Source organism: Tachypleus tridentatus, chromosome 13, assembly GCF_004210375.1.
Source record: "Tachypleus tridentatus isolate NWPU-2018 chromosome 13, ASM421037v1, whole genome shotgun sequence".
NCBI classification, from domain to species: domain Eukaryota; kingdom Metazoa; phylum Arthropoda; class Merostomata; order Xiphosura; family Limulidae; genus Tachypleus; species Tachypleus tridentatus.
The window spans coordinates 264076884-264102293 of NC_134837.1; the positions used below are offsets into that span (position 1 = coordinate 264076884).

The 25410-nt window shown below is 33.0% G+C and overlaps 2 protein-coding genes across 6 annotated transcripts in view; one reads left to right on the forward strand and one right to left on the reverse strand.

Annotated features, from left to right (window-relative positions):
• Positions 1-3282, forward strand: part of LOC143237433 (von Willebrand factor A domain-containing protein 3A-like) — a 44100-nt gene extending 40818 nt beyond the window's left edge. For all 3 annotated transcript variants that reach the window (XM_076476670.1, XM_076476672.1, XM_076476671.1), the window contains one exon: positions 545-3282. In XM_076476670.1, the coding sequence (XP_076332785.1) occupies positions 545-669 (125 nt within the window). In that variant the 3' untranslated portion in view covers positions 670-3282. The remainder of the gene's footprint in view (positions 1-544) is intronic.
• LOC143237434 (dynein axonemal intermediate chain 2-like) lies at positions 3260-24874 on the reverse strand. 3 transcript variants are annotated; one of them, XM_076476675.1, is made up of 13 exons: positions 24817-24874; positions 24244-24462; positions 22874-23035; positions 21861-21979; positions 20535-20677; positions 19240-19353; positions 18877-19016; positions 17238-17366; positions 16140-16319; positions 8274-8317; positions 5783-5918; positions 5343-5489; positions 3260-4052 (listed from the first exon to the last, which is right to left on the reverse strand). In XM_076476675.1, the coding sequence occupies exons 2-13, from the start codon at positions 24424-24426 to the stop codon at positions 3825-3827; spliced, it is 1725 nt and encodes a 574-aa protein (XP_076332790.1). In that variant the 5' UTR covers positions 24427-24462; positions 24817-24874; the 3' UTR covers positions 3260-3824. The 3 variants fall into 3 exon arrangements, with proteins under 3 accessions (XP_076332790.1, XP_076332789.1, XP_076332791.1); XM_076476674.1 differs by having other exon boundaries at positions 24700-24848; XM_076476676.1 differs by lacking the exon at positions 24817-24874 and having other exon boundaries at positions 22874-23025; positions 24244-24372.
• Between the last annotated feature and the right edge of the window lie 536 nt (positions 24875-25410).

Here is a 25410-nt window from a genome sequence, read left to right on the forward strand (position 1 = left end):
TATTAACTGAAGAACCATATTCACAGTGACTGTTGTGACTTACTATTAACTGAAGAACCATATTCACAGTGACTGTTGTGACTTACTATTAACTGAAGAACCATATTCACAGTGACTGTTGTGACTTACTATTAACTGAAGAACCATATTCACAGTAACTGTTGTGGCTTACAATTAACTGAAGAACCATATTCACAGTAACTGTTTTGGCTTACAATTAACTGAAGAACCATATTCACAGTGACTGTTGTTACTTACAATTAACTGAAGAACCATATTGACAGTGACTGTTGTTACTTACAATTAACTGAAGAACCATATTCACAGTCACTGTTGTGGTTTAAAGTTGTCAAGTCCCCCTAGAACATGGTCTAAAGCCATTTGATGTAACTGCTAAGTACACTAAATGTCATATAATAGGGTCTTTGATGATATAAACACTTTTGAATTATGAAATCCCTTATTGTAATTATTATTAATTTTGGTTAAAATTACTCCTTCATACTGTAAATGAAAGTACAATAACAGTTATCTTAACTTGCAGGGTATATTGAAGAAAGTGACGACATTACAAAAATCCAGAAGGAACAAGCCAAGATTGTTTGTTACACCAAAAGATGTGAGCAGCTCCTTCAAGATGTACAAAACAAATACAAGAATCCTACCTGAATCAGTATGGTAGATACTGACAACTTTTATAGGTTCCACACAATAAGCACATGAATTCTACCTGAATCAGTATGGTAGATACTGACAACTTCTGTAGGTTCTACACAACAAGTACATGAATCCAACCTGAATCAGTATGGTAGATACTGACAACTTCTCTAGGTTTTACACAACAAGTACATGAATCCTACCTGAATCAGTATGGTAGATACTGACAACTTCTGTACGTTCTACACAACAAGTACATGAATCCTACCTGAATCAGTATGGTAGATACTGACAACTTCTCTACGTTCTACACAACAAGTACATGAATCCTACCTGAATCAGTATGGTAGATACTGACAACTTCTCTACGTTTTACACAACAAGTACATGAATCCTACCTGAATCAGTATGGTAGATACTGACAACTTCTCTAGGTTCTACACAAGAAGAACATGAATCCTACCTGAATCAGTATGGTAGATACTGACAACTTCTCTAGGTTCTACACGACAAGTACATGAATCCTACCTGAATCAGTATGGTAGATACTGACAACTTCTGTAGGTTCTACACAAGAAGAACATGAATCCTACCTGAATCAGTATGGTAGATACTGACAACCTCTCTAGGTTCTACACGACAAGTACATGAATCCTACCTGAATCAGTATGGTAGATACTGACAACTTCTGTAGGTTCTACACAACAAGTACATGAATCCTACATAATCATTATGGTAGATACTGACAACTTCTGTAGGTTCTACACGACAAGTACATGAATCCTACCTAATCAGTATGGTAGATACTGACAACTTCTGTAGGTTCTACACAACAAGTACATGAATCCTACCTAATCAGTATGGTAGATACTGACAACTTCTGTAGGTTCTACACAACAAGTACATGAATCCTACCTAATCAGTATGGTAGATACTGACAACTTCTGTAGGTTCTACACAAGAAGAACATGAATCCTACCTGAATCAGTATGGTAGATACTGACAACTTCTGTAGGTTCTACACAACAAGTACATGAATCCTACCTGAATCAGTATGGTAGGTACTGACAACTTCTGTAGGTTCTACACAACAAGTACATGAATCCTACCTGAATCAGTATGGTAGATACTGACAACTTCTGTAGGTTCTACACAACAAGTACATGAATCCTACCTGGATATAGAACTTTTTTTTTTAACTTGGTTAGTTATTCTATGTCACCCTTGATAAACTAATAACCTGGGAGTAAAGAGTTTCCATATTTTATTATTTACAATAAATTAATATTTATTATAAACACAGTAAAACGTTTAGCTGTATGTTTCTTTATCCATTAATGTTTAGTTTATTTACACATAAGGAAACATTATTTATTATCCATAAAAGAGTTATCACTATTTTCTACCATTAAAGATCTTTTCATCATAATACCATAAACCATTTTGACAATACATTTGAAACAACACTATGGGAAGTTTGTAAGTCAAGGACAGGTGAATTAAAATTTCTTCTGTTATCAGAAATGTTCAACAAAATTAACGTCTTGATAACTAACATAAGAACTGTGGCTACTGATTTTTCTGTTGTCAGTTCCTTAGGATATGTATTTACTGATACTAAATCATCAGTATATTGGAATTTACAGATAACAAATAAATATTTCATAGAAGAACACATATAAACTAGCCATATTTGAAGAGGATGTAGTACCCATTAGAACATCCACTGTTTGTTTATAAACATCTTATATAAACTATATATGACTGACAACTTCTTGGATCTTAGAAACATTGTATTTCATGATACCATGTTCTGACTTCATAAAGTTACCAAACTGGTTATTAAATATTATTATAATATATTTTGTAGTCTATAATAGTATAAAGTACTTCAAGGTATTTCAAACTGATTGTAGCGTATAGTGTTGTAGAGTTGTAGATGACAATGGAATTGACCGTTTGTTTTATTATCATAAGCTATAATCTGTTATGATTATAGATGACTTAGCAGGGTTGGAAATAAATACATTAAATAATTATAAGTTGTTCAACAGTGCTAATCTAAATCATGTGTTAGTGATAATTGTAACTGAGCTATCTTTCTATTTATTTATATATTTTAGTGATATTAAATAATTACATTTAAATGAAGTAAGTGAACAGAATCATGAGGAAGGACTGCTTTAAAAACAGCAAATCCCAACCTCTGATTAATTATATTATTACCATAACAATAATTGGTAACTGTAATATTGTAGTTATAAAATAACAATCACTCCCTCAGTTTATGAATGGTCCTATGTAGATCAGTCACCAATACGGGCAACTACTCCTATAAGTCCGTTAACTTTACTTGTGTTCACCTCTTGCAAATAAATGAGTTTTTAACACATTATAGTATAAAAATCAACTCAAATATTTCTACTTCCAAAACAAAGACATGGTCTTAAAAAATGTTCACAGTTCTGAATCGTATGATATAATTTTTAATTAAATTAATAAAACAATGGAAGTATGAAGGTGGCAACTTTACATTTAACAATTTCAAAAATATTATTATTAAACATTTACATTTTATGATAATACAATACTGAAACATTAATTATTTGTTTTAAAATGGTCAATAGAAAATTAATGATTTATTTTATCTTCATGTCCACAAACTGAGAGAGGCAAACAAGTTAAACACAATAAAAATGTCACTATAATATAAACATCTAAGAACAAACAACTTTTTTAAGTATGTAGAAAAGGAAGATATAATTGTTGTTATACTGAACTTCATTGTATCATTTAACAAAATGTTTACCAGAAGTCCCACTTTATTACGTTCTACTTATTAATTATATGTCACTTAGTGTTATGACAAATGTTATTAAATAATTTCAGGTAATTTTCTTAAACTATAAGGTGTATTGTTTAGTGGAAATCATGAAATTTATTTTGAAAACATTTTTAACTACAAATGTCTCACCAAGACATATTTTCAACAGTGTAGCATTTCTTAAACTTAGAATTACAGGGTGAACTCATTCAGAAAATGTTAACAACAAATGGTTAAAGGTATTTTGTTTTTTGAACCACAGTATCATATGTTTTACACTGTTGGAAATTTTGTGAATGGTGTTTATTTTGTAATAATTTCAATCAGTCTTGAACCTTATAAACTAATCATTGTGAATATTTTCTTCTGTTTCTTCTCTCTGCTTCGATACACTATTTATAAAGTTATAAAAATCTTTCTCTGCTTGTTTGATTAAATCGTCTTCTTGGGTTTCTTCCACTTTCACATCTTCGTGTTCTCCTGCAACAGAATTTTTCATTTTCTCCTTAAGCCGAAACTCGCGGTTTCTTGCCTCAATTATCTTTTCACGACGAGATTCTCTGTCTAGTAACTGAGAAATCAAAAAGCATGCCTTGAAAATATACCTTCTAAAATATTGTAATAAGCAGTGAAAGCTCCACAAAAGATGTGTTACAGTCAATACTTTAGAATTAGGTCTCACTCTCTAAGTAGAATTTAAGGATATAAGAATCGTTTTTCTGCTATAAAGTTTTGAGTTTCACCACAAAATTATTTATGCCATGTTTATTTTATGGACATCTACATTAGCTAGTCGTCTCTTTAGCATGTCAAATTTTGAAAAATGAGCCTTGAATTTTAAGTAAAAAACACAATATTATTTGGCAGGTTTTTAATGAGTGTGTTTTACAAAAAGTCATTGTAATATTTTTGATAAAAACAACACCCATGAAATATTTTGTTATTCAATTGTTGTAAAAAATGCACTTAAACTGAAAACATATATTACTGTACCTTCAAATATTAAATATTTTAAGATTTTGTTCAAGTTCTAATTCATAGTTTGCCCGTGCAGGTACTTTAAAGGGTCATCAGTATCACAAAGCAACCAACTGATTTTAATAAATTATTTACTGAAGTATTAATGAAATTCTTAACCAGCTATTAACACAATACAAAACATGTCAACTGAACTCGTCACAAATTATTACTAAAACTGCTGCCAGTTTTCCTCTAAACTATAAATAATAACATAATCCATGAACAATAAAACAGTACTAAGCTCAAGGCTGAAAACGTGTAGTTTCAACATTTGACGTATTTCCTCAAATATTTTGATGTTTTTTACTTAGTACAATTAGACAGTTTTAATTCACATTACTTATCTCTAAAAGTGACAAACCTCAGTTAGATTTTTCAATTAGAGAAAATCATGAACATTTCTATATTACTTCATCCCAAAACTATCTTACATCTGACAGTAAGTTTCATTCTCTTACTAACTTTAACTGGTGGTTTGAATTAGGACATCATTAGGTATCACAATCAACAGAAAGAGAAACAACTAAAGAAATATGTTTTGTGGATTTTGATTTTCTCTCATACAATCAGTGACGTTTATAGCAGACTCAAGTTCTTTGTTTGTTTGGGCCAAAATTATTTCTGCATAATTTAAATGTACAGAGAACTGTACCCAATCAAACCTAATATATAATGTTATTCAATTAATTATAACCTTCTCAATTTCTGTTCAATTCTAAATATCAACTGTTCTACTCCATGCTACAAAACAAACATCATAACATATGTTACAGTCAGATAATTAACAAGGAACACTGGTATGGGTATTAAAACTTTAATTAAAGTAAAACACACAACTCACGGATGTCATGAGAGCCTTGTCATTCTTATTCATGTTTGACAGAGCTATGGACAGTTTTAACAAAGACACTGCTCCCTTCTCTGATCCACAGGCTACTAGTTGTCCTTCTTCATGAACTCCTATGCTGGACAGTGCTTCATCAGCCACCTGAAAAACAAAAACTTTTTATATATAAAACTATTACATACAGAAAATATTTGATTATATTTCAATTTTACATTCATAGAACTCTAACTTAAAATGTTCTGTTATATATATTTATTTGTCACCTCAAACAGTTGTGTAACATAAACCACACCAAGTAATGTATATTTTTAGTTGCTCAAAGTCTCAATTCACAAATGTTGAAATATTAAAACACACTCAAGGCTAAAACTATGGTGCTGAACTTTCTGCACGAAGTCTCCTCAGTTTAAATGTATTATAACAGTTGTATCTACCTTGATAGAAAGAGTTGGGTCTATCTGTTTGTAAAGAATATCCCATACATCTAAGTATCCACTGCTTTTAGTGACAAAAAACACTGAGGGACGACATGGACTCCAGCAACCAACAGTCAAAGCTTGGTCGAAATACCTAAAGACAGGTGTAAATTACAGCTTAAATAATTGAACAGTATTTTTACTAAAAGGAAAACATTTAAATGTTGTTCTAAAAGACAAGAAATAGATTTTTATTAAACACAAATCAACAAAATGGACTATCTATGCTGTGTTCACCACAATTGTCAAAACCTTATTTTTAACATCATAAATCTTCAGGCTACTCTATTTTAACATTGACAAATAATAATTTGATTTTCTGTCTAATACTGCAAGTAATAACACATATCAAAATAATATCTAATTACTTTCTATTAGAAGAAAACAAACTACACACACACAAATTAAATAGTAATACCACATTAATGAGCTACACATATAAAAATATAACACTTCACTTACAGCTAGATACATAAAACATATTTTGTGGGGTCCTGTATTGTAACTAAAAAAAATCACTTGCTACATCAACACTAATCAGTGAACTGTAGTATCTAACGTTAACTACATCAACACTAATCAGTGAACTGTAGTATCTAACGTTAACTACATCAACACTAATCAGTGAACTGTAGTATCTAACGTTAACTACATCAACACTAATCAGTGAACTGTAGTATCTAACGTTAACTACATCAACACTAATCAGTGAACTGTAGTATCTAACGTTAACTACATCAACACTAGTCAGTGAACTGTAGTATCTAATGTTAACTACATCAACACTAATCAGTTAACTGTAGTATCTAACGTTAACTACATCCACACTAGTCAGTCAACTGTAGTATCTAACGTTAACTACATCCACACTAATCAGTGAACTGTAGTATCTAACGTTAACTACATCAACACTAACTAATCAGTGAACTGTAGTATCTAACGTTAACTACATCAACACTAATCAGTGAACTGTAGTATCTAACGTTAACTACATCAACACTAATCAGTGAACTGTAGTATCTAACGTTAACTACATCAACACTAATCAGTGAACTGTAGTATCTAACGTTAACTACATCAACACTAATCAGTGAACTGTAGTATCTAACGTTAACTACATCAACACTAATCAGTGAACTGTAGTATCTAACGTTAACTACATCAACACTAATCAGTGAACTGTAGTATCTAACGTTAACTACATCAACACTAATCAGTGAACTGTAGTATCTAACGTTAACTACATCAACACTAATCAGTGAACTGTAGTATCTAACGTTAACTACATCAACACTAATCAGTAAACTGTAGTATCTAACGTTAACTACATCAACACTAATCAGTGAACTGTAGTATCTAACGTTAACTACATCAACACTAATCAGTGAACTGTAGTATCTAACGTTAACTACATCAACACTAGTCAGTGAACTGTAGTATCTAACGTTAACTACATCCACACTAGTCAGTCAACTGTAGTATCTAACGTTAACTACATCCACACTAGTCAGTCAACTGTAGTATCTAACGTTAACTACATCCACACTAATCAGTGAACTGTAGTATCTAACGTTAACTACATCAACACTAATCAGTGAACTGTAGTATCTAACGTTAACTACATCAACACTAATCAGTGAACTGTAGTATCTAACGTTAACTACATCAACACTAATCAGTGAACTGTAGTATCTAACGTTAACTACATCAACACTAATCAGTGAACTGTAGTATCTAACGTTAACTACATCAACACTAATCAGTGAACTGTAGTATCTAACGTTAACTACATCAACACTAATCAGTGAACTGTAGTATCTAACGTTAACTACATCAACACTAATCAGTGAACTGTAGTATCTAACGTTAACTACATCAACACTAATCAGTGAACTGTAGTATCTAACGTTAACTACATCAACACTAATCAGTGAACTGTAGTATCTAACGTTAACTACATCAACACTAATCAGTGAACTGTAGTATCTAACGTTAACTACATCAACACTAATCAGTGAACTGTAGTATCTAATGTTAACTACATCAACACTGATCAGTGAACTGTAGTATCTAATGTTAACTACATCAACACTAATCAGTTAACTGTAGTATCTAATGTTAACTACATCAACACTGATCAGTGAACTGTAGTATCTAATGTTAACTACATCAACACTAATCAGTTAACTGTAGTATCTAATGTTAACTACTTCAACACTAATCAGTTAACTGTAGTATCTAATGTTAACTACATCAACACTAGTCAGTGAACTGTAGTATCTAATGTTAACTACATCAACACTAGTCAGTGAACTGTAGTATCTAATGTTAACTACATCAACACTTGTCAGTGAATTAGTACCACCTACTTTCACACACTAATATCCACTTGCATCTTTCTATCATGTTGACTAGTAAAACATTGTTTGTTTTTCATTGCACTAATTACCTTGTTGATAAAATCGAAGACTCTCGAATATCTTCAGACCAAATCTGTAACATAAAGTACAATACAAACAAAAGTTCTAACAAGGTACTACACACACTTTCATTTTAAATTAATTTCTTAGGAATCCAATAATTGCTACCAAGAAAAAGTTGCCCATCCTTACAGTAACATTCTTTGGTAAAATTGATAAAGAACTGAATGACATGTTTTCTCTTTTCCACTAAAAATTACATGTTCCTTCCTATATACACTATTATGTCATTCTATGAATATGGAAGCACATGAAACTATGTTAAATGTATTGAAATTTTCTAAATCTAGAAAAAAAACATCTTTAACTAACTTAGCTTTATAAATGTTTAACCCTGAATTCAAGAATGAACACATGTATAAACAACACTGTCACTTCTAGCAAGATGACTTGTGTCTTGTCAAATATAACTATGTTTGTGGTACATCTCCATCTTCATTTTAGGTGGGGGGTATGGTGCATACAATCATCTCCCCTACAGTTTGGTCTGTTGAATTGTTTTATTGCATCACAGGCCTACAAATTGTGTGTTTGTTCTTGTGATTCTCGTGTTCTTACGAATCGAATTACATAATTAGACATATGTAGGCTTTTTCAGTAGCCGAAATGTACATCTTTAATATAGGCGTGCTTCTAAGCTTTCCGACCTAAGCGATAGTTCGTAAGTATCAGTCAGTAGACCTAAGTATACATGCAAGGCTTGCAAGCACTATCACAGAATCTACCTACGTCTTGTACGTAGTGTAAGATTAAGTAAACTTTTTATCACAACAGATTGAACAGAGCATGAAATTCGAAAGTATTACTCTCAAACGTAAACTCCTGTAATCTAGACCTGGCAGGCTATTTGTAGCTTGTAGCTGCATCAATCTTATGTGTATATTGTGCGGTTTTCCTACGCCATATGTTCTTATGCATGTCTAGCCGGTTTTATTGTCGAATGCCTTACTCTCCTTAGCTGCCGAAGCCACTGACCATAGTGTACAGTTAATGACAGGTTCAGGCAACTCGGATCCAGATGTGCCCTACATCACCCACCTCTGCTTCCTTTAGTCTGAGCCTCGATTTTACAACAGGGCTCATTAGACCTGTGTTTGTGGCCCTCATTAATCCATGAAATTTCAGATTATCACCACCCTCTAATAAAGTGCTGGTGCTTTATGGTAAAAGAACAATATATTCTCTTATCATAGATAGTTAAAATATTGTATTTGCTTGTATAATTAGAACACAAATGGAGCGATTTCCACAGCCTGAAGCCTTTACTCGGATTGTATTGCTAGTTATTGTTTAGGTGTTTTTATTTAATAGACATGCTTATAGATATTATATCACAACGTGTTTGATGAGCTTTAACACGAATATAATATATTTGTGATTGTTTAAGTATTTTTTGATAAACTTACAATTACTTGTGTTGTAACTAGCACACATTATTGTCCCAGCGATGCCCAGGCGGTCAGTCGGCTCGGTAATTACTCTGAAGTTTGCGCGTTCGACTTAAATACTTTGTACAGTTCAGTCCTACTACCATTCTGTTCTATCTTCGTTCGTTGTACATTAGAGTTTTCAATAAAGACTGTATTTTAGCTCGTTGAGTCATCTGGGAAACAGATTCCAATTATGACAAGCAAGCGTTTGAAACTTTCCGATATTAGACAGTTCTGCAAGTACTATCTACTGTAGACAGTACTACGAGTTACAACGCAGATGCAGATAATCCAACAACCTCAAGCAAAGGAATGGAAACTTATCATACAGAGAAAATACCATGTTCATCAGAGGACGAGTCTGAAAGTGCTTGTGGAACTATTGCACATCATGAACCACCAGATAGTTGTGAAACAAATTTGTGCAGTAATGAAAAATCTGACACTCCACAGATACAGTGTGGAAAGCCATTTAATCCAGATGCACAACTAATACCTTGACAGAAAGCAAAATCTCAAAATATCAACTTCAAGGGCAAGTGGTTTGATGAGTTCCCATGGCTGCACTTAAACAATCAGACTCAAAATGTCATATGCTTTCATTATGCCAAGGTGGAAAATAGAGGCCTTTTTACAGGGAAATTCGAGAGGCCAGTGGAGTATACCTTCATATCCACCAGTTTTTGCAACTGGAAAAAGGCAAAACAGAAATTCAACGAACACCAATCCTCCTCTCAGCACAAATTTGCTATATCTCCAGAAGGTTCACTTGATGTAACTCCAGTGACTGTCCAGCTACATGATGGAAAAAAGAAGCAGCAGGAAGAATGTAAAATAAGTCTAGCCAAAATATTCAAAAGTTTGCATTTCTTCTTGCGTCAAGGTTTAGCATTACGTGGACACACTGATACGGAGGGGAACTTCCTGCAGTTAATGAAGCTCCTGGAAGAGGAAGATGCTGAGTTGATGGCCAACTTGTCAAAGAAAACCACATTCACATCACATCAGGCTCAGAATGAAATAATGGAGATGTTCAGCCATCACATACTGAGGAACATGCACACGAAGTGCAGCAAAGTAAAATCTTTGCATTAATGGTTGATGGCACTCAAGATGTTACAGATGCCGAACAGGAAGCAATATGTGTACGATACGTAGATGAGAACCTTGATGTCCATGAGACATTTCTTGGTTTGTACAGTGTTTCCAAAACAACTAGTGAAACAATATCCTCGACTATAATTGATCTACTGACTAGACTCAATTTACCACTGTCAGGATTAAGAGTACAAACTTATGATGGAGCCGCTAACATGAGTAGTGCGTACAGTGGATGTCAGGCAAAATAAAAGAGAAGCAACTGTCAGCTTTGTTTCTTCACTGCAGAGCACACAAGGCTAATTTAATAATGCAACATGCAGTTGAAGCTTGTGAATGTGTTCGAGATTTTATCCAGTGGGTACGTGAACTTGATGTCTTGCTTCAGAGGTCAGGCAAATACAAGACAATCTTTTTTGAAAATATTGTATTGTCAGACAGCCACAATGGTCCAGTTAAATACATCCACCCACTGTGTCCAACACACTGGTTGTGCTGCCTACCTGCAATTACATGTGCTAATGATTACTACAGTGACATTGTTGATTCTTTGTCTGAATTAGCAAATGAAAAATCAGATGTAGCATTGAAAGCACGAGGTCTGCCGGACAGATTTGGCAAAGGAAAGACAGTTTTAGGATTGTTGATAGTTCAGCATCCATTAGCTGCATTAGAGGAACTAAACCGTGCATTCCAAGCAAAATCAGCGACAGTATCTGGCATAATTGAAGCATCTGCAATGACAGTTGATCAATTGCGGGTATTGCAAACAGAGGAAAATTACAACAAGATATTTGATGAAGTTGAGAAAAAGGTAACTTCCCTAGATCTGGTGGCTATTGAACTACCACACATTCACAGAACCCCTCAGCAGGATCACAAGTGATGGCTCAGCACACCATTCTGCAACAGCTAGAGATTACTACAGAAGCCAATATTTTGAATTTGTGGACACAGTCATAGAACATCTGACCACTAGATTTAATGCAAACAACAATGACTTGAGGCAATATCTAGCACCTGAGAACATGATCACATCTGGCAAGATTGACAACTCGGTTATAAACTAATATCCAGAAATCTCTGCACAACGGCTCGAGTTTCAGTTGCCCATGTTCAAAGGAACAACAAAAGCAGTATCTCTGAAAGGTGCAAAGGATGCTTACTGTAAAATGCATGAAACAAGCCAGCAGATGTTTTGTGAAGTGTTTCTTCTCATGAAAATTTTGCTTGTATGTTCAGTATCCAGCTGCGAATATGAACATAGCTATTCTGCATCAAGACGGTTGAAGATATGGTTGAGGTCAACTATGTCTCAGTGCCGCCTCAACCATGTGGCAGTTTGTCACACTCACAAAGATGAGGTCGACAAGATAAATATAGAAGAGCTTATGAAAAAATTCATAAACAGATCATCACAAAAGAGGTCTACGTTTGGGAACATGTAGACTAGAGGACTTAATGAATCTTACTTCAATGAAAAGTATGAATAATTATTTGCTACATTGTATTGATGTGTAATTTTCAAGAGTTCGCAAAGACATTTTAATTATTTTTATCAAACAACAGAACAGTTTTTCAGTAGATATAAACTTATCAAGGGTAATTACTAATTTTCTTAATATTTGAAAACGTAATTCATGCAATGAAAGTTATTAGTAACCTTGTCAAGTATAATGGTCATACTGTGCAGTGTGCAGGAATAAATTCATGTGGCAGTTAATTTATGACACATTTGTCTTTACTCTATTAACATTTTGAAAACTGTTCACAACACCTCACTTATACAAACCTACATGGAAACCTTGAAGTATCGTGGCAACAAGATTACTCTGTGACTGCATGTTAACAGCTTTCAGGTTCACATAAGCAGAGATTACCAATTTGCAAATTGAACAGTCCACATAAGTGGTTGCAAAAATCATCCCCCCCCCCATCGAGTGTAAAAATTCTATGCCCCTGGTTGTAGCTATAACTCAAACATACTGTCCTGTCCAGGTAACTCTGCCATGTCTAAGGTTAGTCAACCACCAAAACCTCCTGATGTTATGTTACAATTACATCATACAGCTTCTAATGAACAGGCAAGTTATTCCAGTTCCCCCATAGTCTTCATGACCTCACCTCGACATCACTCTGGAAGAAAGAAACTAAAGTTATGCTTTAGGTGTGATATCTTTCAAGACCCTTCCCAACCTGCATGGTAGTTTTCACTTACTGCTCTGCAGTTCCTGGTGAATCAACAGCAAGAAGATAGCTTGTGCCAAAATGTTTTGTGGTCAGCCCATCTCCCTTAGGGCTGCATGGATTCTGGAACACACCTGTAAGGGCATAAGGATCAGAGATCAGTTGATACAGAAGAGGTGAGAACACTAGTAGATCTTGCAATATATCAAGCCCTCCAAGCAAGACAACCACTCCAACCAGTGGATACCAACTTCACTCTTGCATATGGTAACTAAGTAGTTGTATGTGTAGAAACAAAGCCCCATCTATGACATATCTAAGAAATGTTTCTCACAGAACTGTGGTAGTCATCTTCACTGCTGGTTTTTCAATTATTCTCTGGATGGATGGACATACTGCAGAAATCATTGGTGGAGTTTGACTATGCAACCAATGAAATGGTGTTCCATGAGAGAGTTACCTGATATTGGATAGATCAGTCTCAGGAATGGTGAGCTGCTTGAACATATGTGGTGGAAGGACATCAGTATACATAAATGGTGTTCCACGGTCTAGTGCATCAGTGAAATGGTTATAAAGTACACATACGAAATAAATGTATCTTTCTATCCAGATAGTAAGAAGCATTAGCTTGAGCAATTACTTGTTTGAGGAGGGAAGAAGTCCCACCATTGTTTTGTACTATAGTTACAAATATTTACACTGAAATTATCATCGGTAAGAAAGGAAAGGCTGCCAACCCACCACTGGTCTAAATGCAATGCACTAAAAGTAACTCATTGACTTGTTAGCTGGATATGCTGATGTATTTCTGCAAATAAGTGACCAATTAGGTCAAATAACTTTAACTCTCTATCACATGTATATGTGGCCAACATACGTCCAATAAAGCTACTTCTAAAATATAGTGAATGTTGAAGGACTAAATCATTAGATCTTGGGAGAGTGCTTCCTTATCTCAAATAGTGACTGTCAGAAACAAGGTACATCAAGGTTTTGTGTTGATTTCATGGGTAAGCGTGGTAAGTCACAGTTCTGCCTTTGCCCTAAACAGAAATATTTCTGGATGAATTTACAGGTTTCCATTAGTTATGCAGTTTATATCTGGTATTTTGATACTGGAAAGCCAATCTTGATTAAAATAGCAGACCTGAGGCTGCTGTGAGTACAATAAATGGCACATCATCAGCTAGGAAAGACTGTCGAATGTTAAAAAGGTGCTACAACAAGATGGTAAATGACAGGTCTGTGCCTCACCCTCCAGGATGTTAGTCCGTTGACATATGAGTAACAGTGGACATTAGATGTATGTAAAAATGCATTACTGAGTTGGATCTACATATCACAGATATACATCATAAAACTGTGTGTGCAGTTCACTGGACTAAGGACTCATCCAGACTGTAGGATACAAGGTTTCATACTTCACTTGTGCTAAGCTTAGCTTGTATTCATATCACAGATATACATCATAAAACTGTTTGTGTGTCTGTTCACTGGACTAAGGACTCATCCAGACTGTAGGATACAAGGTTTCATACTTCACTTGTGCTAAGCTTAGCTTGTATTCATATCACAGATATACATCATAAAACTGTGTGTGTATCTGTTCACTGGACTAAGGACTCATCCAGACTGTAGGATACAAGGTTTCATACTTCACTTGTGCTAAGCTTAGCTTGTATTCATATCACAGATATACATCATAAAACTGTGTGTGTGTGTCTGTTCACTGGACTAAGGACTCATCCAGACTGTAGGATACAAGGTTTCATACTTCACTTGTGCTAAGCTTAGCTTGTATTCATATCACAGATATACATCATACAACTGTGTGTGTCTGTTCACTGGACTAAGGACTCATCCAGACTGTAGGATACAAGGTTTCATACTTCACTTGTGCTAAGCTTAGCTTGTATTCATATCACAGATATACATCATAAAACTGTGTGTGTGCAGTTCACTGGACTAAGGACTCATCCAGACTGTAGGATACAAGGTTTCATACTTCACTTGTGCTAAGCTTAGCTTGTATTCATATCACAGATATACATCATAAAACTGTGTGTGTGTCTGTTCACTGGACTAAGGACTCATCCAGACTGTAGGATACAAGGTTTCATACTTCACTTGTGCTAAGCTTAGCTTGTATTCATATCACAGATATACATCATAAAACTGTGTGTGTGTCTGTTCACTGGACTAAGGACTCATCCAGACTGTAGGATACAAGGTTTCATACTTCACTTGTGCTAAGCTTAGCTTGTATTCATATCACAGATATACATCATAAAACTGTGTGTGTGTGTCTGTTCACTGGACTAAGGACTCATCCAGACTGTAGGATACAAGGTTTCATACCTTACTTGTGCTAAGCTTAGCTTGTATTCCTTACTTCATCTTATTTATACCATCCCACTGGTACCACCACATGACAGGTTACTCTCAGAATAGTATACACTTTAAAGAATAACCTCTAGGTATTACATGGACAACCACTAAAGGACATTAGTAACTTGATCCTTATCCAAGATCACATTAAATGACATTTGTCGTGAATAACAACAGACTACACCTAACGCTGAGAATAAGAAAGAAACTTGAAATAACATAAACTTAATGGTGTTCTCAAATATTTTTTATGTGAAGACTTACACATATCTAAAAATAAGTACCACCAGGAGATAAAAATCCATCACATATTTCTATATTACAAAACCACTTAGAGATCTACTTCAATAATAATTTTCTGAAGAGTTTATTACCAACTGAAGACACGTGGTATGAGATAGAATATTCTTAGTTGGTCACAATTTACTACTTTTGTAATTGTCACATTAATAAACACATAGGTGAGGACAGTTTGTTGTTGATGACATGTATATTATACCAGTAATATACTCTCTTCAAAATAAACATCTTTAATGAGCTGTAGACTCTTCATCCATGTGCAATTTCACAAGTTACATTAAATGTTATTTATTTTCCCTAACTTAATTTGAGCAGTATTATTATAGGACATAAATTTAAATATATGATCTGTTTTACCTACCTTAAACTGACTTTTATGAAAAGTTAAATTGGTAAATACATTTGCTAAGAATATAAAAAAGTACTTGCCCGAGCTGTCCAGTCACCAATGGTAAGAAAGTTTTTTGGGAAAAATGGGTTTCTTTGAAGGGTATATACAGGTCCAAGATGAGCATTATAAACTGCTGTTAATTTCTCTACTGGTGACTTTGCCTTACGATTACACAAGAGAACTGAACCTTGTTCTGTTCCAACCATAAACTTTGTTGGCTAAAAGAAAAGGAAACAGAGTAGCTTTCACTTTAATAACTAGGAATATGGTTGTTATTATATTAAATACATTTTCACTAAAATATAATTCAGGCAGAAATAGGAGAGTATATCTTACTATAACAGACAGAGCATGTATGTCAGTATCTATATATGTAATCAAAACTTCTGCACCATCTATTCAATGGCACCAGAAACAAACTATACAAATATTTAACACTTTGGGTATTCAAGATACAGACAGTTAGAAAACTAACTGTGGTAAGTTCAACAACCATTTGTCCCCTGCTGATACAGTGGTAAGTCTACAGATAAACAACAATAAAATCTGGGGATTTGAATCCCCTCGATGGACTCAGCAGATAGCCTGATGTGGCTTTGCTACAAATCACACAACCACAATCAACAACCATTTCTTTATCACATAACACAACTTTAAATAAAGATAATCTGATCACAACAAAAACATGACTTTCTCCAGAACTGTATCTCAGGGTTTGACTACATCTTTATTAATGAAATTTTTAAATGTAGTGCTGAGAAACTGGAGTTCTTAAAAACTAATATTTTTTCTTCAATAAACAGTAGCACTTTAACTATATAAAAACATTACAGTTCATATCAGTAAACTTTATAAAAATGTTGAACTCTGTACATTAAATTATTTTAATACAATAAGTTGTGTACAACTAAATAACACAATCTGAACAAGTTTCCTATACAGTACTAACCAGAAAATTTTTTTCTTGGAAAATGCTCACTTTTTCTAAATCATTTCAATAAAGAATGAATAGTAATTACTACCAAGAATAGACAAACATACGACAGCATCTCTGATAGTTCTAATAATTTGGATGCTATAGTTATAACAAACATATTTTACCTAAAACTAAACACATAGTGAAAATTAAAAACAACCATTGTGGCTTCATACTCCAAACAGCAGGCTCCAAATGCCTTATCCAGTCTTGGAGGCTGATTCTTTGAAAAATGAAGAACAAGATTTTCTGTTGGTTCATTCAGCTTTCTGATGTCCCACCACATTATCTGTTGAAATCAACAAAGTGTCAACTGATGTCCCACCACATTATCTGTTGAAATCAGCAAAGTGTCAACTGATGTCCCACCACATTATCTGTTGAAATCAACAAAGTGTCAACTGATGTCCCACCACATTATCTGTTGAAATCAACAAAGTGTCAACTGATGTCCCACCACATTATCTGTTGAAATCAACAAAGTGTCAACTGATGTCCCACCACATTATCTGTTGAAATCAACAAAGTGTCAACTGATGTCCCACCACATTATATGTTGAAATCAACCATGTGTCAACTGATGTCCCACCACATTATATGTTGAAATCAACCATGTGTCAACTGATGTCCCACCACATTATATGTTGAAATCAACCATGTGTCAACTGATGTCCCACCACATTATATGTTGAAATCAACCATGTGTCAACTGATGTCCCACCACATTATATGTTGAAATCAACAATGTGTCAACTGATGTCCCACCACATTATATGTTGAAATCAACACAGTGTCAACTGATGTCCCACCACATTATCTGTTGAAATCAACACAGTGTCAACTGATGTCCCATCACATTATCTGTTGAAATCAACACAGTGTCAACTGATGTCCCACCACATTATCTGTTGAAATCAACATAAAAAAAGTGTCAACTGATGTCCCACCACATTATCTGGTGAAACCAACACAGTGTCAACTGATGTCCCACCACATTATCTGTTGAAATCAACATAAAAAAAGTGTCAACTGATATCCCACCACATTATCTGTTAAAATCAACATAAAAAAAGTGTCAACTGATATCCCACCACATTATCTGTTAAAATCAACATAAATATAGTGTCAACTCATACCAGATAAAACTATAATATGGAAACCTTATGAAAAAAGTTAAAGTTAAGTATTAAAAACAACTGTGTTCTTATTTAGAACAAGTCTTGACATATTGTTAAATCCTGTTCAAAAATACATAAAAATAAAGATGTATCAATTCAAATAGAGAAATAAATAACTGCATTCCCATGTAACAGTACAATGTTACAGGAATTTTAGTGAATGCTTAAATATCTTGGACAGTTAAGAAATGCAAACTTTATAATTTATTGAGAACACAAAAATATGTCATGAATCATAATAAATTTAAAGTTCTCAACTAACACAGAATGGGTACTAATTTAGGAACATAAAAAGTGAAATTACAGAAAGTATAATGAAAATAAATAAAGATATTTTCTGCATACGAGTCATATGCCTCGACTAGCTGTCACGCAGTTTCTTTTGTCAGTTTCTTCTGATGTTCTCTTGTTTTGATAGTGCTAAGAAAAGAAGTAAACTGAATTTCTCATTTCCAGTCTATTAAATCAGAAACTATGTTTTTGGTAATGAATAAATAACTTGTTTTTTTCCCCCAAAGAACATATTTAAACCAAATCATTCCATGCAATACTGAAGATTCCACATCCAGCATGTAAATGAGCTTAGATATTATCATAAATATGCAAACTAATGGATCTCACCCTGCCATCTGTAGAGGCAGAGAAGCAGTCAGTGTTTGTTTTTGAATGTAGCCACAGTGCACTGTACACCGGATCTCGATGGCTGTTCTCAATTGGAGACACTTCAACAGGAGTAGAGCCTTTACGGATATCCCACAAAGCTAAAACATATAAAGTTTTTCACTCCTTGTTAGAGGTGCAAATCACCTTACTTGTTCTTTAATTCACCCTTTGTTGATCACTGTTAAAATATACTGTATACAAAAGTACAACTATGTCAGCAACATCTGAACAGAACTTAAAACAACAAAACTCTACTTCTTTAAGTAAATAAATGGTTTTGGTGTTCTGCGAGTCTATTTAAAATACTGAGATATCCTTTACCAAGTTGTCCATTATAACATCCAGAAACCAATAAATTCTGATCTTTAGGGCAATATTCTACACAGAGTAGTGAGGCAGATGGTTTCAGAGTCAAAAACGGTTGATTTGGATTATCTGTAAATAATGAGGAACAATGTTTAAGACAACTAATTATTTTATACAACCTGATTTAAAAATTCACTGTAACTACAGGTAGCTCTAAGTTGTTTTTGTGTGTGTGTTGGTTTATCTCTCAAGAATTAAATCTAATCCAAAGACAACTCTTTTTGTATCTCAATTAGACAAGTAGATGAATTATTACAAAACCAGCTATAAGATCTGTATGGGAATGTTCAAGTTGCTGTAAGGTATATTTTTGGGACTGTTAATCACTTTAGGATATGTCTTCAAATGTTTAGTTACCTAATTGTTATAATTTTATTTTGTATAGTTAGGTACTAGTAACAAAAACAATTAAGCCTAAAATTGAAATCTCTTGAATTTATATTCTTTAACTAATCAAAAGTATTCGTTCAAACTTTATTTCTATTACATGTATCCATACTCTTTTGTTGGGGATCATACATGTTTAACTATGTGTACCAACAAAACTCTGTTTTAAATAAAGATTTAATGTAAGTATGTCTGTCATAAATACTTGAAAGATAGATAGACTGGTGGTTTATGAAGCAACCAAGATTATAATATTATTTGTGATCTATTTTCAACTCACTTTGATTTTTTAGCAATCAAACTGCTTCCTAGAAATAACTATAAACGTTCATTGTTTCATCACAGTGAGGTTAAATCATGAACACAAAGCTTACACAAGTTAACTCTTAATCCAGTGCAGAAATGTTCCTAAACCATTTGAATCATATTTTCATGATTGTACCCATAATAAATTTAATGCCAATAAAATAAAACTATGAATACCCAATTCAAAATAACTGAAAAAGTTATGACACTTCATCCTTTGGAAACAGGGATATAAGATCACACCACAAATACACAATTCAAAATAGCCCTAAAATTTAATATATCTGCATGCTTTGGAACAAATGGATTGTTTTGTTTGTTTTTAATTAAGAATAAAATCACACCAAATGGACACTTCTATATAGTACAAAAGGTAAGTCAATATCTATACTATGGAGGAATGAAATTATCTAGTGAAGTTTATTTATTAACCAACATCTGAGAAATTCAAGCTAATAATGTGGAACAAATAATTAATAGTTTATAATTATTAGGTTAACTGACTGAAATGAAACTACTCTTGTTTTAGAGTAAAATAACCTAACAGAAGAAGCTACCTAGGTCCCATATGTAGGAATTGTTGACTGTAACACCTGGAGCACCTTGAAACTCAAGAATAGCATATGCAACGGCCAATTTATTTCTCCCTTCGGGAGACCAAGACAAATAAGTAGCAGTTCTTTGTGCTGGTTCAGGATCTCTGAAAATTACAAAATTGACTAAATAAAATACAATGGAAATTAAAAATATCTGCTGCGTATAATAAGAGTCTTTCTAATTTTAGAATATATGTTTTATTTAAATAGATAGATATAATTAAGTTCCCTATGTGATCTTCATTCAGATTAACCCTGACAACGTTAAAGTGTATACAAATAACTTGTCAGTCATACGTGTTTAAATTACCACCAGAAGTGATGTTTCATTTGGTTTCATTGTGACACTGGTTTTTCTCCTATATTCTTAAGAAAAGTTTGGATGAGAAGTATATCCATTGTCTTCTCATGATGACACAAGGTAACCTTTCAAAAGTGTTCGGGTTACAGGATTTTGTGTTAACAGTGACAGTTTAGTGTTCAACTTCTTTAGACATGATTTCTACATGTATTATTTCTAAACAAGTGTTGTTGTTTATTAATCACAAACTTGAACTTGTTGTGAAACTAATGATGAACAAGTTGTTGTCAATGTTACTTATATCTTACTTTTCTCACTTTCAAGTTCCTTAAATAATCTTAAAAACCTTGAGTTTTATTTATTATTAACTAAAACATAACACTAAACAGTTATAAGATGATTCATTACCTACAAAAGTTTAATTAATTTAAATATGAGTAAAAGCTTCCTAAATGTTTTTACACAAATGCAATGTGTGAATGTTGGAAAGGTTCTCATACAAAATAATACCAATCTAATAAGTTAATTAATTCACAAAAAAAACATATATCTGAGCATAAAGTGGAAAGTTTCCTAAATGTTTTTACACAAATGCAATGTGTGAATGTTGGAAAGGTTCTCATACAAAATAATACCAATCTAATAAGTTAATTAATTCACAAAAAAAACATATATCTGAGCATAAAGTGCAAAGTTTCCTAAAATCATGCAGTGAAACATGTGATATATAACTACTTCTAACTCTCTCAATAAACCATTGACAACACTAACTGAAAAACTGTATCTTTTCCCAACAACTGATGTACAATATATTTGAATATGTTACTACATAAATGTTAGATTTTTATCTTTTAAAAATTGATGCTTAGACAAATACTTCCCTTTACCTTCTGATGTGTCCAACTCATACAACCATTAAAATCAGTAATACTGAGAAGAAGCAGCAGTGTCTAATAATAGGCTTAGTAAAGCACAAGTAATTCTACCTGAAAATGTTTACATTTTTTGCTGATGGTATTTCTTCATGTTCTTCTGATATTTCTTCCTCAAAGTATTCCTCATAAATATTTATGGCATTGTTTTGTTTGATACAATGTTCCATGAGCTGAAACAAGATGTAAAAACAAAACAACTGTGAATTAATTGAACCAACCACATTTCCTTGCCAATAGTGTCAGAATCTATTTCATACCTTATGAAAATTATGCTATCACAAATTTAATTGTAGCCAAAGTTTATAATACTGCATAAAGCTATCTTAATGTCTATCATTTAATTAAAAACATTTTTTAAATATTAACCATTGACACAGTTATTGTACTTTCAAAACGTAAGTGAAATGTAAACATATTTTATGATGCTTTTAATCTCAGAAAATTTGATAATATCTGAGTGAACATAAATATAACGTAGTCATGCAAGCAACATTAACTACTGTAGTTTTAATTTTAATAATCTGTGTAACATCGACATCTGTAGAAATGTTTCACCGACAGGGGGACTGTGAAATTGTGAAGTTAACAAAAATTTATTCTACATATACTGAATGGATTAAAAAAAAAAAGAATTATATTTCTCATTCTTCTAGGGGACAAATGCCCTCTCCCAAAATACACCCTTGCTGTGCACTAAGAATATGGTATAACATATTTTAATGAGAATAAATACATTTTAATGAAGTTAAATAGTAAAATGAAATCATAAAGAAAGACTGCATTAAAAACAACAAATTCAAAACTCTGACTAATTATTAATTTGTTTAATTTATTTATGAGTTATAACAAACTTGCATAATACATATATATATTTTGTGATCACAGCAAAAGTAGCTACAATTTCAGTAACAAAACATAAAAGCCACATTTGAAAATAATAATATTTAGGCTTTAATTAGTGTAACTGGTATAAGAATTTGAAAGTTTTAAGGGTAATTTTCTTTATGATTTTAACATTTTTATGTAAAATCTAACAATATCTAAAAACATAACAAAAATCATACAGCTCCCAGTTGAAGCATGCTATTTATGTAGGTCTCATCTTTCTCTACTTTCTTTCTAAATCGCATCACTTGTTCCAATTCATCAGGATTAATATCTCGAGGCCATCCACCTTCAGTGTGATTCATTCCTTGATTTCTTGTTTCATACCGTTCTGTGTTGAGCTAAAGTATAAGACTTAGATATTCTTTCATTATAATGGAACAAATGATTTAGTGTGAACATTATAAATTTTGGTTATAACTTGTGGAATAATTGTTTAGTAGATCCCTTTGTAATAAAATGTTTTTAATAAATCAATATGTTTAAATTAGTTATATCTGAAGTATGTTAAAGACATATAAAAACTTTAATTAGTCACTACAAAGTAGGATTTGATATTTTGATTTACAAGTCTACACACTGTAGTATACCACATAAAGATTTGTTTTGTATTACATATGAGAGAAAAACCTAATTCCTAAGCTCATTTACTGTGATACATATCATCAAAGTTAAACTATTCCACAGTCTGTCTACAAAACGTGATATAGTATTCAATATACTAAAGCATGTACAGATGACTATAGGACTAGAAAATTAGTGGATCAGTTACATTAAACTAACAAGTTATACTCTTGAGATGTTTTAAAAAACAATACTGACTATTCCCACAACTTGACCAAAAAACTTGTGCAACAAAACAGGGTTTCAATACACATAGTCAGAGTACAGGTAACTCACCATGTAGCTTTAAGTTTAAAAACAAACAGTTATAATGGTGAAAATAACAGATAAATAGTTAATGTGGAACTTAAATTTAGATTGACTGGTTATTTTTGTGAGTTGTAAAACTAATAGATTAACTGAGTAAACTTGAGTTAGATATCATGCAACAATTAATTGATCAATTCCTGGGCACTTGGAATATCTGCAAACAGTAATATATAGACCTAATTGTGATTAATTGAATATTCTGATGCTTATATATTTAATCATACATTTATTTATTACTGAATACTTGGAACAACTGGAAAACATTAATAAACAGATTATTTTCATAATATTAAATCAATTTAATTGTAACTACAAATAATCAGTTATTTCACATGGTATATGACTGTAATCAATTATCACAGGCAATGGACAACTTAATAAAGAGCACTTGACTTCAAGTCTGGATATTTTCACCTTCAAGCATGTATTAAACTAATTATCAAAAAATATTTAACAACAGTCACTTAAAGTGTTAATTTTTTTCATATATTCTCAACTACAGTCACTAACTAATTTCCAGTTACAGTTACAAAGGTGTGCTCATTAGCCAATGAGTTGAAACTAATTTAATACAGTCACAATTCATGTATTAACAAACACTCAATTTCAGTCCTACCTCATGTTCTGACATCTCGTTTGCACATTGAATGCCAGTGTCAACATATTTCATTGAAATGAAATTTTCGGTTAAGTTTTTATCTGGAACAATGTCCACTAGAATGTCTGCTGGTCTATCAAAAAAATTACACTGCTTTCCGAAGTCTTTCCGTTGTTTTGTGTAAACGTAACTGAAATCCATTTCGCTTCAAATCTTGTAGTTAATCTTATGTCCCAGCTATAAGAATAACACAATAAATTTCTATTTATTCCATGAATGTATGAAAAACGTTTCCTAATACATAATAACACTTTATCTGCTATATCTAGTGCCAATGTGCCCTTTTGCCCAATGACAGGACTCAGGTTAGAATTTCGGTTCGTTATTTAATGCCTATTACTCTAACCTCATATTCGTCTGCCAAATATGGTCTCACGCTACCACTAATAGTAAAATAAGCATGTCAAAATTTACCTGATTATAAATTGTTTGAAAAAAAAAAAACGACAGTATCAACAACTTTTAACTAGATGACAAACCTTTACCAATTAAAATTTAACTTCTACCACTGTTAAAATAAACGTTACGCACTGTTATTGCATCCAAACTATCAATGTTTGATCAGTTTCTATGGTAATTCATAGCGTCCTCTTTGGGGAAGTTTTAACATAAAGAAAAGGACAATTTAATTGTTTTAGCAGAATGTGTTTAATTTTAATACGAATACCTTTAACTTTTAGTTTTCTTGATAACTCGTAAGTTTAATATTTCACTGACTATATCTATGTCGTTTCCACCAGCAGAAAATCATATGTGATGATGAGAAACCCACTTGAAGTAAAAATGCATCTCAAGACGGCTGATGTGGGTGTTAAAACTTTTATTAAAATAAAATAGAGGAAAGGATTCGACTTTCTAGGTAATCTTTGTTAACCTGAATATAACCTAAGAAGGAGGCCCAGCATGGCTAGGTGGCGAAGGCATCTGAGGGTCGTGGGTTCGAATCCCTTCGCACCAAATATGATCGCCCTGTCAGCCGTGGGGGCTTTATATTGTGACAATTAATCCTACTGTTCGTCGGTTAAAAATGTAGCCCAAGAGTTGGCAATGGGTGGTGATGACTAGCTGCCTTCCCTCTGGTCTTACACTTTTAAATTAAAGAAAGCTAGCGTAGATAGCCCTCGT